The sequence below is a fragment of the Nestor notabilis genome, unplaced genomic scaffold (genome assembly GCF_000696875.1).
Source record: "Nestor notabilis isolate BGI_N333 unplaced genomic scaffold, ASM69687v1 scaffold6336, whole genome shotgun sequence".
NCBI classification, from domain to species: domain Eukaryota; kingdom Metazoa; phylum Chordata; class Aves; order Psittaciformes; family Psittacidae; genus Nestor; species Nestor notabilis.
This window is the reverse complement of record NW_009931483.1, coordinates 50,820-65,931: the sequence shown is the minus strand read 5'-3', so window position 1 is coordinate 65,931 and position 15,112 is coordinate 50,820. Positions and strand designations below refer to the sequence as shown.

The 15,112-nt window shown below is 36.3% G+C and overlaps 1 protein-coding gene across 1 annotated transcript in view; it reads right to left on the bottom strand.

The window, feature by feature from the left end:
* LOC104406827 (teneurin-2-like) overlaps nucleotides 1-14,533 on the bottom strand; it is a gene marked incomplete at its 3' end in the record, with an annotated part of 43,660 nt that extends 29,127 nt beyond the window's left edge. Inside the window, exon 1 of the mRNA XM_010015931.1 lies at nucleotides 14,308-14,533. Coding sequence (XP_010014233.1) covers nucleotides 14,308-14,533 — 226 coding nt within the window. The remainder of the gene's footprint in view (nucleotides 1-14,307) is intronic.
* Nucleotides 14,534-15,112: the final 579 nt, after the last annotated feature.

Sequence of the window (15,112 nt, the reverse complement as noted above, 5' to 3'; positions counted from 1 at the left end):
ATTGTATAAACACAACTCTAAGTACACTGTACTGCTGGACTTAATATAGGCTTTAAACATACTAGGTACAACACTTCTTATTTTAAAAAACAAACTTGATATTCACTGATGCTACCAATAACTACTAGCCTGTTTCTTTGCTAAATAGTCGTATGACCTCCAGAGACACAGATTTTAATTCCTAGTCTGAAAAACAGTACCAGAAACATGTCCAGGGGCTTAATTTATTCAACCATTTTGCGGAGATTTACTGTGCATTTTGGTAACAGTAATTTTTGATATGCTACCAGATCTTCACTCTTGCAGAACATTATTTAAGTCACATGAAGAGGACCTAAGGTAAACCTCTATCAATCTGAGTCATTTGTTTACTGTGTCCTGGTGTAATTGCAAGTGAAGAAGGGGATCAGGTTAGGAAAGCTAAAGCCCTGATGGAATTAAATCTGGTCAGGGATGTCAAGGGCAACAAGAAAAGCTTCTTGAGGTACTTTTTAGTGATAAAAGGAAGACTAGGGAAACTGTGAGCCCTCACTTGGAAGGGAATGGGAGGGAGACCTGGTTACAGGGGACATGGAGAAGGCTGAGGTACTCAACAACTTTTTTGCCTCTCTCTTCACTGGCAAGTTCTCCAGCCACACTGCCCAAGTTGCAGAAGGCAAAGACAGGGACTGGGCAAATAAAGAACCACTTGCTGTAGAAGATCAGGTTTGAAACCACCGAGGAACCTTAAAGTGCACAAGTCTATAGGATCTGATGAGATGCATCCATGAGTCCCGAGGGAACTGCTGCATCGATGAAGTACCTAAGCCACCAGCCAACATATTTGAGAGGTTGTGGCACTCTGGTGAAGTTCCCTCCGACTGGAAAAGGGGAAATATAACCCCCATGATCAAAAAGGGAAAAAAGGACAACCCAGGGAACTACAGGATTAATTATTATATTCTTATTCTTCCAATTCACTACTCCGTAGGTAAGCGAATTGATACTTTAGCTTCAATAACTGAATCAGTACTATTAAATGATATTTGTATATTTTACAATATTACAACTATGAAAATCACCCCTTAATTCTGGGTTTCTTTAATCTGCCAAGTCATTCATTCTAAGTTGTTTCTATGCACAGATAGCTCATCTTGTTCTACAGATAATAATCACATTTCAGGATGCCAATGTTTCTGTTTCATAAATACCACATCTGGTAAGAAGATAGTTTGACATATTCCTGAAATTTATTTGGTGCATATTTTCTTAAACTGGATACCAAGATCCTGAGCAGTAAAAGAGAGACTGATAAAAACTGGATTAATCCTATCCTTGTGTTTTTGCAAAGCTCTAGAAATACTGAAGATCAACAGAAAATTCACTCTAAAAAACTACCTCACAGGAATTTTATTCACAAGGATTGCTCTGCCTAATATAGTGATGGCTACAGAAAAAAAAAGCCACACAGAAAACCCCCTGTGTGGGACAGATATACTCGGATCAAGGTATAACATTGTTATGCTGTCAAAAAAATGAAGGCAGAAGATGAATTTAAGAGACTGAATTTAAGATGGAGGAGTCTGTCATGCAATAACAGCTTATAAGAGTTACAAAGCCGACACATAAACATAAAAAGCAAAGCTGACACATTTGATAACCACAAAGCCTCCTTATTCCAAATATACACTCAATTACAGTCATTCTGGATTACACAAAATGAAAATAAAAAAGTTCAGGGACGTGCAATATTACAATGCTCATCTCAGCCTCTCAAAGCTTCCCTACGTGTCACTGGAGGCCCAACCTCCTGCCTGGGCAAACACTTGTGGTTAAAGAAGGCAGTTTCACAGCTTCTGACCGTGCAATGCCCATACCACCACGGCACTGATACTCAGGGCAATGCCAGAACATGGCAAACATGTCGCGGCAGCTTCTTGTGGTTTGAAGCTGAATGTCATCGTGGAAGTTCGATGTTTTCTTTAAGGGTCATTTCTAAAACTCAAGCTAAGCCTTACCTGTGCGATATCGTCTCTCAAAGGCAAACACTTGTGGGTAGTAGACTTTTTCAAAACAACCCTAATATATTAAGCCAGGACCTCATCTGTGTGGCTTTGGCGCAACTACCCCAGAATAGCCAATGCACAGTAACAAGAGCTTCATTACAGTTTGTTAACAGTAAAAGCAAGCACAAAGGTTCATGTTACTTAAGAAATGGTAAAGAAATGGGCAAACACAGACGAGAGATTGTTGCACTGAGTCAACAAGAGAGAATCAGGAAACTGAAGTACTGAAGACATCTAAACCCACAAACTGTTGTGTACACAGTGATTTCAGAGAGCAAACAACATTTCATTTTTCTGTGCTGTGTTCTGGTTGAATCATCCACATTTGAACAATCCTAAAGATAAGTACAGGATTTTAGTTGTCTATCAATACTAGATTATATATATTTGCAAGTCCCTCAAATTTAATGTTCTTTCTTCTATTTAGACTGCTGCTAGGTCTGTAGGCAGTCTTAAAAACAACTTTAACCTTATTTCAATTTTTCATTATGAAAATTATAGCTGTTCATTAACTTTGGAAGACACAGCATTACAGCTGTGATATATCATTCCTTATATTATTAACAATCTACTTTACAAATTCAGTGCTTGAAGCAGATACTGGTAATAATGTCTTCTGAGTTTTATTTCTGTGTTTATAAGAATTTAGAACATACTAGGAGCACACACACTTAGTTGCCTATCCACACACAGAATTTTATTCACTCTTATTTTAAAATTAAAGCCAAAATGTAATTGCACCAAATTTAGTAGACTTGTTAGAAACTAAAATGCAAAACCCCAAAACAAGATACTATGTGACTAATCCCCACCCCTCCTGTAAGATTACTTAAGCAAGAATGATGTCCTATCATTTTTGTGTAGTAAAGTTTTAGCATATTGTGAATAATTTTCATTGAAGGTAATAGTTATCCCCAGAGACTAAGAACTATTTTAGCTTAGCTTTAATATTGTTCAAATGACTGTTTTAGGGATAGAAAAACTCCAAGAGACAACAGGATATCACCATGAAATCAAATGGGATATGACTTAGAGAAAGACTTTTGGTCCTGTAACTACATAATTTGAAATATTAATATTATTTTTATGAAATCTAATAAGCAGTCTTAAACCACCATCTTTAAAACACAGTATTCTACTGAAAATAATTCAGAAAAGCTGTAATACTGTTCTATAGACTAGTTACCACAGAATGGGCCATTTGCTTCAGGGAATGAAATTTATCCTGTTTGTTCTACATGATTGTCTCTTCTATTTTGTGAGGGGTTTTTGGGGTGTTTTGTTTTGAAAATTATCAGACTTTACATTGCCTCTGGCTTAAGTAGCAAAACCTAAAACACTGGTAATTTTTACTTCCATAATTATACAATATTAATTAATGTATTTGAGAAGACAAAGCTGTACTGAACTGAGTCATCCTGCAACTGAGAACTTGCTATTTCATACAATCAAAAAGTAAACTTCTTCCTAGCCAACAGGCAGCACACAACTTGCTATTTCGAGGTAAAACCTGACCAAATGCTATTCTTCCTTTTTCACATGGAATAGTGGGAAAAATACTACTGGTTAGATATCAATTTAAATTTTCTTAACATTGTATGTTTCTTTACATTATATAGCAGCTGGTAGAACTCTCAAACCAAAAAGCCTCAGCTGTAGCTCTCTGTGTAATCCCACCATACATGAATCTTTCCATGAAGATTAAGTCACACGTGAACACATTGAAAAGTTATGCTAAGAGAAAAAACACAGTGACAGCAAGTACTAATATTCAGAACTTAAGAGTAGATAAACAAGCTGATAAGGAAAGAAGGAATATGACAGCGATGGGCATACAGCTGAAAGATGTTTACGATGCTAGGCATAGTAAGCATACCTGGGCTGATTACTTGGCCAAAGCAAGCAAGCAATGCAAGGAATGGAACAGGATAGTGTGTGGTATCCCTGCTTGCGGCAGGGGGGTTGGAACTAGATGATCTTAAGGTCCTTTCCAATCCTAATTATTCTATGATTCCATGATATTAAGATTGTCCAAGGAAAATGTTTATTAAGCTGAAGAACCATCGTGCACAGCAATTAACAGAAGAGCAAGGTTTGACTTTCAAAATTATATTGGATAAACTACACAGAAGACATATTTCAGTACCAGTGATCAAACTGTTCTCTTGTAATCTAACTCAAGCAAGTATCTTTGTGAAAGAATGATTGCCACCAGAAAAACAGAGCTAACTAGCAGCATCAAACGCAAGTGTAGTTACACAGACCTCAGAGAACTGTATCAGAAGTAAGACAACAGGCACTGCTTTTAGTGTTACATCAAGAACATTTTCAAGTGTCAAATTCACGTTGTAACATCCAGGGTTTGACCAAAGTTTAGAAAAACAAGTTCTTAAGTACTGTTTTCCATAACATTATTTTAGGTGGGTAATTCCTCTCTCCATTTTCTGGACTTGATTAAACTCAGCTAAAATGAAGTCTCCTACTTTACTTTTCACTGCATTAAAAAACGGAGAACAGGGTTGGGTTTGGGGATTTTTTTCGTTTTCATGTATAAACTTTGTGCATCCATTTTAACAAGGTTCTTTCACACACACACACAAACATCTGAGACCCATTCCACATCATGGATCAGAAACAGCATTCCTCAGAGAGGTTTTTCTCTAAAGAGTTTAGAAAGCGTCTTTTCATTCTGAGCTAAACAGGATGTAGGGATTGCCACCAGCAGAGAAGTAGGAATCACCAACAGCTATAACCCAAATATTCTAAGGAAATGTAAGCAAGTAATTACAAATAAAACTGCTTACATTCATGCAACTTGTTTGGCAACAGCAGTATAACATAAGGAAAGCTGCTACAATTCATAACAGCATCTTGTAATAAAACAGCTTTATGCATCCCTCTCAAACTGTTTAGTGCTCAAATCTCATCAGATGGCTGAGTAAGCATTACACTTTGGGACAGTAAATCTCTGTTTCCAATATGGTCTACATTCACAGACATGTACTTTTGCATTCACTGTAAGACACTTCCAGCTAAGCACTCATATAAAAAAATAGCAATATATAAAAATATCTGCATGCTATTTTGTCTAGTCAGCTATCCAGATTCTGAAAGAATTTAGGAACCATGATGGAACAGCAGCTCAAGAGGAACCTACTGCTACCCAGAAGCAGCTAATTTGAAGTTTGGATTTACAAACCTGAAAGTAGTATGAAGGGGCTATCTGTGTACAAGTCACAGTCTCTTCAACAAGACTTTATCCACCACAGTGAGGCATATATAGTATTGTTATAGTATATTTTACTTCCTTTACAGAAAAACTAAAAGATAGGAAAGGGTTTAGAAACAAGCAACGGATCTGAATTCATGACAGAAGACGCACTACCTGGACAGACAAATAATAGGCAGATAGAGTTCACAGAAAAGACAACTGGCTTAACTGCAGCATCTAATTACATACGTAAAGAAAATACACTGGGTATTATGCGTGTTCCAATAAAACAGAAAAGGGCATCACCAGACCTAATGACTATCAACTGAAGCCAGATTCCAGAATCCAAAAGAGAAACTGGCATCTGCTCTTCACATGGAGGCTGACTTCTTACAGATGCTGCTCACCAGTTTAAATGGTAGATTTTCTATCTATTGATGTTTTCAGGACTCCAGAATGTGCTTCATTCAAGGACAGATTACTGGGATCAATGTAGAAATAGAGATGAAAGTTAATGAGCAACTGGATAGCAGGAAAAACAAGGTAACAGGTAGGTCTTCTGATCTTAAACTCTGAATCCAGAGGCAAATAATAGAAAAGAAAAAGAACTAATAAAAAATGGTTGGGCCTGCTTACCCAATTATACTTACTTCTTGTCTTCTTTTTACTAATTTTGATTTCCATTTATAGGCTTTAAGTGAATTGGTTATCAGCACTTTGACCCAACTACAAAACATCCATGGTTATCTAAGGAAGAACATGAGGTTTGGGTAGTGGTTTTGTTTGTTTGTTTGTTTGCTTAAAAGTTTCCTATGTTTTTCTTACTAAGTAAACTGTGTGTATTTGGATCCAGTCACAATATTTGAAAAGCTTCTAAAAATCCCTTAATCTATTTGAGGTATTAGGAGAACAAACAGGGACAAGAAAACAAACATATAAACATAGTAATCATCACCACAGACCAATCAACTGTCCACCAAGTCTAGAGTTTAGTCCCCAATAATAGTAAGATATTTCAAAAGAAAGTGGGCAGAAAAAATAAGATGCAAAAGACAATTACAGAATAAACACAATAAACACCTAAAACCTATTCCCAATGCATTTGAACTGAAAATGCAGTTATGTGTGGGAGCTGTGCATACACTCTGGTGCTCAGCCCATCTTCCATGCACTCCAAAAAACATACAAATGCCTAATCCTTTCCTTTTTTTTCCTAAAGATGTGGACCTTAAAAACATCTGGTATCAGAGAGTTCAACAATGTATAATCCAAAATAAATGATTTTGTCAGTTTAAAATTTATGGATTTCCATTTTATTTAAATATTTCTTTCTTCCTGTATTATGAGAAGAAGGAGGAGAAGCAAATGGCTTAATTCCTCCTTGCCAGAAACCAAGCTTTAGTGGGGTCCTAACTTCACAGCAGAAACAACACACTATTGACTAATGTAAATTCTGGACTACGTGATTTCTAAGGACTAATTTTCTGGTACGCACCTAGGATGCAGGGACAAAAATGCCCAATTCAAACCCAGATCAAGCGTAAAAGCTTTTTAAATCTGAGATTTGTACGGTAATAGGTGTATTAGAAAAGCATCTGAATCTCTTCTTTTCATCAGTTTGAGAACACTCACAAGAAATCAGCCTCTTTTCCAAACTCTTCTTGCTGGAAAACACACCCTAAAAAATATCTGGGTTAAACTGCAGATCTTTCTACAGACAAGAACCCAGAGAAGATGGAATACCTGCAGAATTTGCACAAGTTAGCTATTTGTGTTAGTACGATTAATCAAGAAATAAGTATTTGCATTTAGAATGTTTTATTTTAAAAAGAAAGATATTATTTCATCTCCTTGGAGTGCATTATTTCCCTTTATGATGGATTTAATAAGAGAAAGAGCATCCACATGGATGTGCCTAAATATTGCAAACTTCTTAGAAGAGTGTGTGCACGTGTGTATGAGAAAATGGAGAAGGATTTATAGGCTCAAACGTTATTATTTTCAGTATCCAAAGTCTTAAGACTTCTCTTACATATTACAAATGGATGAGGAGAAAAAAAAAGTACAGCAAGGTTTCCTTCAACACTCAGTTCGGCCCCAGCATTATAAGGCAAGCAAACACTCCGTTGTTTTGAAGCACAAGATCTTTTTCGCAGATACAAATTTGTAACTATAAAGCACAGGAAGTGTAGTTCCTATTAACTTCAAAGTGCTTTTGAAAATATATTTGCATTAAAATGGTAACTACTAAAGCCTATTCTAGAGTAGGCCTAAGGTTTTCAAAAATTTTCTTTTATTCACAGCGTGTGCTAACTACATGAGTGGATAATGCCTACGTTTTAGAAGTTGCCCTTTTCAATCTAGTTTGCATAATGTTCATGTAACTTTGTAAATGGTTAAAAAAAATAGAACCTAGTTTAACTTAATCATCAACTAATGAGGAGTCCAGTACAGCAGCAGTAAAAAACCCAGAAGCCCTTTTTGAAAGCTAAATAACTGCTTAGAAAAAAAGAAGCATACATCTATATATACCTATATATGAGGGAACTGGGCTATACTCTGGAGAAGAGAAGGCTCAGGGGGGACCTTATCGCTCTCTACAACTACCTGAAAGGAGGTGGAGGTCAGTCTCTTCTCCCAAGTAACAAGCCATAGGACAAGAGGAAACAGCCTCAAGCTGTGCCAGGGAAGGAGATTAAGAACAATTCCTTCCCCAAAGGGTGCTCAGGCATTGGAACAGGCTGCCCAGGGCAGTGCTGGAGTCACCGTCCTTGCAAGTGTTCACACCCCATGTAGACGAGACCTCAGTGCCAGGGGTTAGTGGTGGCCTTGGCAGTGCTGGGTAGCAGTTAGACTGGATAATCTTAAAGGTCTTTTCCAACCTAGCTGATGGTATGATTCCATATATGCCTGGGAAATCCCTGCATGCTGATTCTGCAATATGAACTGTAAACAAATGCTGATTTTTAATAATGATCACTAGAGAGAAACTGGCAGGAATAAAAAATTATTCCTCAGGAGAAAAACTGTGTGTGTACACAGAATTCACATCTTATGTCTAGCTGATTGTTGTTTATTCTACGAATAGATATTAACATTAGAACAGTACTCTGCTTTTCGGCACTGGTCATATTAATTATTACTGGAATCCTCTGTCAGCATCATACCTTCTCTATATAAAGTTTCAGTAGAGAGTATTTTATTCAGCTCCAACTTCATCTTTATTAACGTTCACCTAGAACAAGATTCCTGGTAATGCTTTAACCGATTACATTGTGTATTTAGCTTGCTAGTTGATTACATTCTTTCCATAGCAATGACATTTTAAATACTTCAACATGCTGTACTGCAACGGCCACCTCTGAACTGCCAGGCTGGAACACATCTCCCGCCATTCAGTATCTGCTGTCTCAGAAGAGGACTCATTGGCCAAGATCACAAACTCATAGAATCATCAGGTTTGGAAGGGCCCTCTGGAGATCACCCAGTCCAGCCCCCTGCCAAATCAGGGCCACCCAGAGCAGGTTACACAGGAATGTGTACATTTTCCTTTCCTAAATGCATTTTTGTGAAGGATGCTATAAAGTTTTGTACTTCTATTTATTTGCTGGTTCAATAATGCTGCTACACAGCTCCATTATTTACAATATCAACACAAGGGAAAGCACAGATAAAAAATGCTTTCATGTTTCTAAATCACTTAACAATAAGAACCATATAAGCTTTTAAAAGGTAGGGGAGAGAGTTTTTATGCAATATATTTGCTTTATTAAATAAAGTATACATATTAAAACATAACTCTTTATTTCTCACTAATGCCGTGCTTTCTAAAGTTGTCTCACCTGAATAAATATTTTACACTGGGATCACATATTTCTTAGGTAACCATTAAAACCAAAGTAAATCTTGATCCATCAGCAGTGCAAGTTACACGTATGCACCGGTTATAACGGGAAATTTGCCCTGAGGACTTTTTCACCACACAAACTACACTACATCTGATTCCACATAAAGGGCTTCCTCCCCAGGCTTCTGCCACCTTCCTCTAACTCAGAATTTCTTTGATTATTTAAGAGTATGGATATACTGAAAAACAACGTGTTGCAGAATGCCGTCCAAAAACCAAACAGACTGAAAAACCTAAGAATGTGCTCCCACTCTAACCAGCATACAATAAAAAGCTTTCTTTAATATCTTTAATCCAAATGTATATATTGAACATTTAATTTTCTAAAGGTCACAGGTTCTGGAAAGAAATATTAAAACTAAGTAAAACTCAGTTGGATTTGGAAGGGATATGCAAATTTGAGCCTGGAAGTTGAATATGACTTGTGTTTGATGACAAGATGACCAAAATCTAATTTTGGTATTACTGGGAATAGAAGGAGCGAGACAAAGTTAGTCTGAGAACCTGTGACAGCAACTAGCCCCTCCATACAGCAGCATATCAGTCACTCCCGAACACAGAATACCCAACCACAATAATTTTCAATCTGGACAAGCTTAATCACTCTCATGAAATGTTCTTACTGCAGTGTGATTCTCTGAATGTGTCCCAGTAAATTACTTGGTGACAGATTTATGATGTGAAGAAGAACGAGAAGAAAAAACAACATTCATTTTTCTCGGCAATCAGAGCTGCCCTGAAATAGGCTGTAAAAAATAGAATGTAGATTCATCAAACTGGTTTGGGTTGCTTTTGATCTGGGGTTTGGGGGTTTCTTTATTGTTTTGGGGTTTTTTCAAGAAATCTATTGAATATATATGGAAAAATATGCAGTATGAAATACCCAAGAGATGATGAGTAGTATGGCACAGTAACACAACTGCATGTGGAAGAAAACTGAGTGCATTATACTTCCCAAGTGCCTGTCTCTGAGAATTCTACTGTGATAACTTTATTTTCTATTTGATGTTAATAAAAATACTGGACAATCTTAAGGGACATTATAAGGAATCTATTATAATCATTGTCACTACTACTTTCTAACTCCTGTTAACATACCTGTAGTGTTAAAAAAGATTACAAAGCATGTTTTTACATATAAAAGAATAAAAAATTGAATTTGAGCTGACATACAGAAAGGAATTGGCTGCTGTTCTTTACTGAAATTATCTCACTATACAAAAAGAGATGCAGTGACATACACAAATCAATTCAACTGTGGTAAAAAAGCCAAAATATGTCAGAAGACCGTTGGGTCCCGTTCAATGTGATTGTCTTTTTTAGACTTCTTTTTACTAACTTCAATCATATACTGTAGTTGTTCTAACATTTCACAGCAGATATTTACTGCTAAACTAGATCTGACCTGAGAATGAGAGAGCAGACCGTTCACTGTAACTATTGGCTAATAAATTTTGCAACAGCTGAAGTCTGGTTCAGACAGAAACAAAATCCACAAGCTATGAATGCCAACTGAGGCGCTCTGGAATAGCAAAGTTTTCAATCATCCCTTTGAAACCCTGTTTAAAACTCTTAACTCATTACAGTCTTCTCTTAAGTACAATTTGGTTACAAAGAATACTTGAAGAAAAGCTACCTTTCAAAGCAACCTCTTTAAAGAAAGGTTTTCCAAAATCCTCATTTTTTGCCTTAAAGGAAATCTACCTTCACTGTGCTGTGTCAGCAGATAATTCAGAAAGAAGGTATTTTCTTTAAAAAGAAAAAAAAAAAAAGAAAAAGAAAAGTTAAAGTTTGATAATTGGTTCTTTTCGCTGGAAAAATACACGGCATAGAGAAAATTCACATATTACCAGAAGATTGTAAAATATTCAAATATTCAGAGGTGGCAGAACCATTGTCAAGCTTTTGACATATCCTAGCAGAAAGTATAAAAGTTTCTATTCATCTTAAAATACAGCATTTAAAAAGGACTCCTTGACTTTAAATAAATCTTGTGATGTTTGAACGTTCTCTCAGATCCACTGAAGGACTGCATTTTTGAGATTGATTGACTAATGAATATCCAGTGCAGGTACTGAATTACGAATACATTTCTATCTACATTTAACTATATTAGAGAAAATCTAAGACAAATTAATGGCACGGACCTGTCATTTTAGCCAAGAATCTGAACAGCTGTTTTGAAGATGACTGGAAAATAAGCCTGACACAAAAATACTAAACTTATTCTGGATGACTTTGTACAAATATTATTACCGATACATTAAAAACAACTTTAAAAGGGGAATTCTACTACTTAGAAAAATTACAGGTCAACATCTTAGAAAGAGCACAGTAAAAGTTATGCCACACTAAGGAGCTTCAGGAAATATACAGTCATGTCATCCATCATGCCTTTATACCAAAACTTCCAAATCCCACACCAGAAAGTAGCATCTACGACAAAGAGGAACTTTCTTTGGTAGGCACATTGGTCAGCAATTAGTAAATCAGCTTATCTCAAAACATTGAAATGGTGACAAGTTTTAAAGTTATATTCTCAGAGCTAAACTTCCAACAATATTCAATTTTCCTATCAAATGCTTTATTCACACTAGCTTCCAGAGGGATTTATATTTCAGAGATCTGCTTTTTCATGAAGACAATCAAGTCAGAAGGACAATAAAATACTAAAGCAAACAAAATGATCTGTTTCAGACTTCTGAGCTCTGAATATAGTTTTTATTATTAGCATTTCACTGTCGAGCCATCATAAACAAAAATGGAAGTAGTACAACTTGGTCTTACGCTTCACAGATTTTCAAAACTGAGTAATGTATGATCAGGCAGCAGCTAAAACCAACTGCTTTGAGCAGCTCCAGTACCATGGTTAAGCCAGATACTTTTCAGTAAATCAAATGCATATAGCTTTACTAACAGAAGAGACAAAATATTGAGGAAGATATCTACAATTGCTTAAAAATGTCAAGCTTTTTTATAATAGAAGAATAAAAAATTCTCTAAAGACTATTTATTTTAAGCATGTTTATTTCCTACAGAATTTAATCCCATCAAAACACCCACTCAAATTTAGAATAAATTTACATGTATAAATTCCTAGATGTCTGCAGCTGGAAAATGCATGCGTAAGATGTAATGAACAGGATTTTCTACTATGTGAACAACTTTTTTATCCCTATAATATTAAAGTAGAAAGTGAGAACATGTACTGAGCCTTAACTTAGTTCTATTTGCCACGTTATCTCAGATTTCATGTCAGTAGAGGAACTGTACAACCAGAAATACAACAAGCTTTCAAATACAAAGAATTGTCATACAGACTTATTTTCTGAAGAAATCTGCTTTCTAAACTTAACAAAAGCAGGATAATACGGAGTTATTACTCATATTTAACAGACATGTAGATGTGGCACTGAGGGACATGGTTTAGTGGTGGACTTGGCAGTGCTGGGGTAATGGTTGGACTTGATGACCTTAAAGATCTTTTCCAACCTAAACAAGTCTGTGCTTCTATATTATTTAACAAAAACTGACTTTGGTTTTCTAAAATAAACTTTATTCATCTAGACACAACACCACAGACTAACAGAGAAGGGGAAAAAAATTAATCTGAGCGTTTCAATTCAGTTACCAACAATTTGCACTCCCCTTCATAAAGAGGGCAGATAAGAACACATTAAGAGCAAGAGGAGGATGAACAGTTGTCAAATCAGTAATCAAGAGAAAAAGAACACCCTCATGAAATGCCGAATAATGACCTGGAAACTAAAATGAGGCACTTGAGCTGAAGCATCAATCATCCAGATAGGGAAAAGTAATATTTAGATGACTCCTGTACACAAAGACTGAACAAACCACAGTGAAAATGGCTCCAGTAGCTCATATGATGTAGCTGCAGTTTGATGGGTTCTTTCTAGTTAAATACGTGTAAGCAAAGACCAACCCTACAAGAACAGAGATTACCTCAGAAAACAGAATTGGATGTTTGATAGACCAAGCACAATGCAAACACCTCCCAATGTCTGTACACATATGTGAGACAAACAGGGCATTAGACAAGGGCTTAATTAGAGATGCTAATTAATAGATATTTTGATTTAAAGGTGAAAGCAGACACTGACTGCTGGCAGAATGCTTTCACAAGTTGAGTAACACAATATTATGTATAAAAAAATGACCTTTCATTGATCAATCTCCACAGAGAAGAGTAAGAACTTAGAATTTCCTGAGTCACAATATTAGAAATACGTAGTAGGGAACTATCACATGGCATTAACAAGCACACACATAAAGTAGTAGAGTTTCAGCAATTCAAGATTTACTGGGTAATTCACCTTCCATAGAGGGGGCACAATAGGCTATCTCTCAAAACTGCCTGTATCTTACTTGATATAAACCATATCTGATTCTTCAACTAAAACTAAACTGGGTCATTAATTTTAAAAAATGTATCTAATTGTTGCCTGAATGACAATTTTATAGGCCTGTTTAGTCAAGTTAACACAGATGATTGGATGCTGTTCCTATGAAGTAATATCCACTAATGGTTTCAACACACTTGACTTCTCATTGATTCAGACAAGTAAATACCTGAATAAGAGTAAAACATTTAGATTGTTATTGGACATAACAGGTATTTAAAGTAAGAAGCATTCTATAAAAGAAGAGCTTGCTTCACCATGTTTACAAGTGCACACAGGCAGGTTATTTCAAATATTCTAGGCTCTCAATGCTGCAATAACATATTATAGTCAGTTATAAAAGTAATTAAACAGGTTTCCTCCTTCCAGTTTTTATTAGGTGAAGGGTGAGCAGGAAGAGTAAGCAGTGACAAAATGAAAGCAGAGGAAACAACATTCCCATTCCCACATTTCAATTACATAGCAGTTAGGAACAGGGAAGGAATTCCAAGGCACCTGATTAATAGTGAATATACTTTGGCCATATGGGGTTTTACCACAGCAGTGTTTTATTCTGAGAAAGAAGTTCCTAATTTAACACAAAACAGTTGAAATGGTAAAATGGTATCCATTCTCCTACAGTTCTTTCACTAAACCTCCTTATAACACTGGTTATTTTAACAAGCAACAGAGATTGTCTACTGAGGAGTACTGTAAAGAAACCAGTTCTAAGTTTAAACAAACCTTGTCTTGGAAATTCATCCGACTCCCTGTGAACCAGGTCAGAAACTCGATTTCCATAGTGCATCCTGGTGTCATGATCATATGCCTTCAGCGTCTCACTTGAGCTGTAAGACTTCTGAGTTGGTACTCTGCAGTCTTCACTGTCCAGTGAAGAACTTGTATAGCGACACTCCTTTCCGCACCGACCCCTCGTCAGAGAACGGTGTCTTCTGTCTTTGATATCCATTATTTGGAGTCAGGTAGGATGTTTTCAGAAAAGCCACTCTTATACTTGGGGTCAGTCACTGTCACCTAAAGCAGGAAAGGATAACAAAAGAGTGAGCAATGTTGCTACTACAGTTTGGTTTATTCTAATTCCCTTGAATTATCCTTGAACAACAATGTGGCACAGATTGAGAAGAAAGAGAAGACCCACATGATGCATCCTTAGAAATAGAAATAATTGCCCTGAATGGGTGGGGGAAGAAAATCAAATGCTGTAAGAGAATGGCATTATATCTAAAGTATCATCTTGTTGATGAATTTTAAAAATAAGGATAAAACAAAACCACTGTTATCTTCTGATTTTTGAATGAGCACTGATAACACACAACCAACAGAATCCTATTTGTTCCTGTTCCTGCAACAGTACAAAGTAAAACAGACTCAAACCAGCTCTAATTATTTCCATTCTTCCTGCAGGAGGGCTTGCAACTAAGAATGAAGCATGCAGGAGTGTTGCATAGAGGAGATTATTCCTATTCAGCATTGATGCATCACAAAGGTGTAAATTATCCTTGAGCAATGCGTTCAGAAGCAGCAGCTG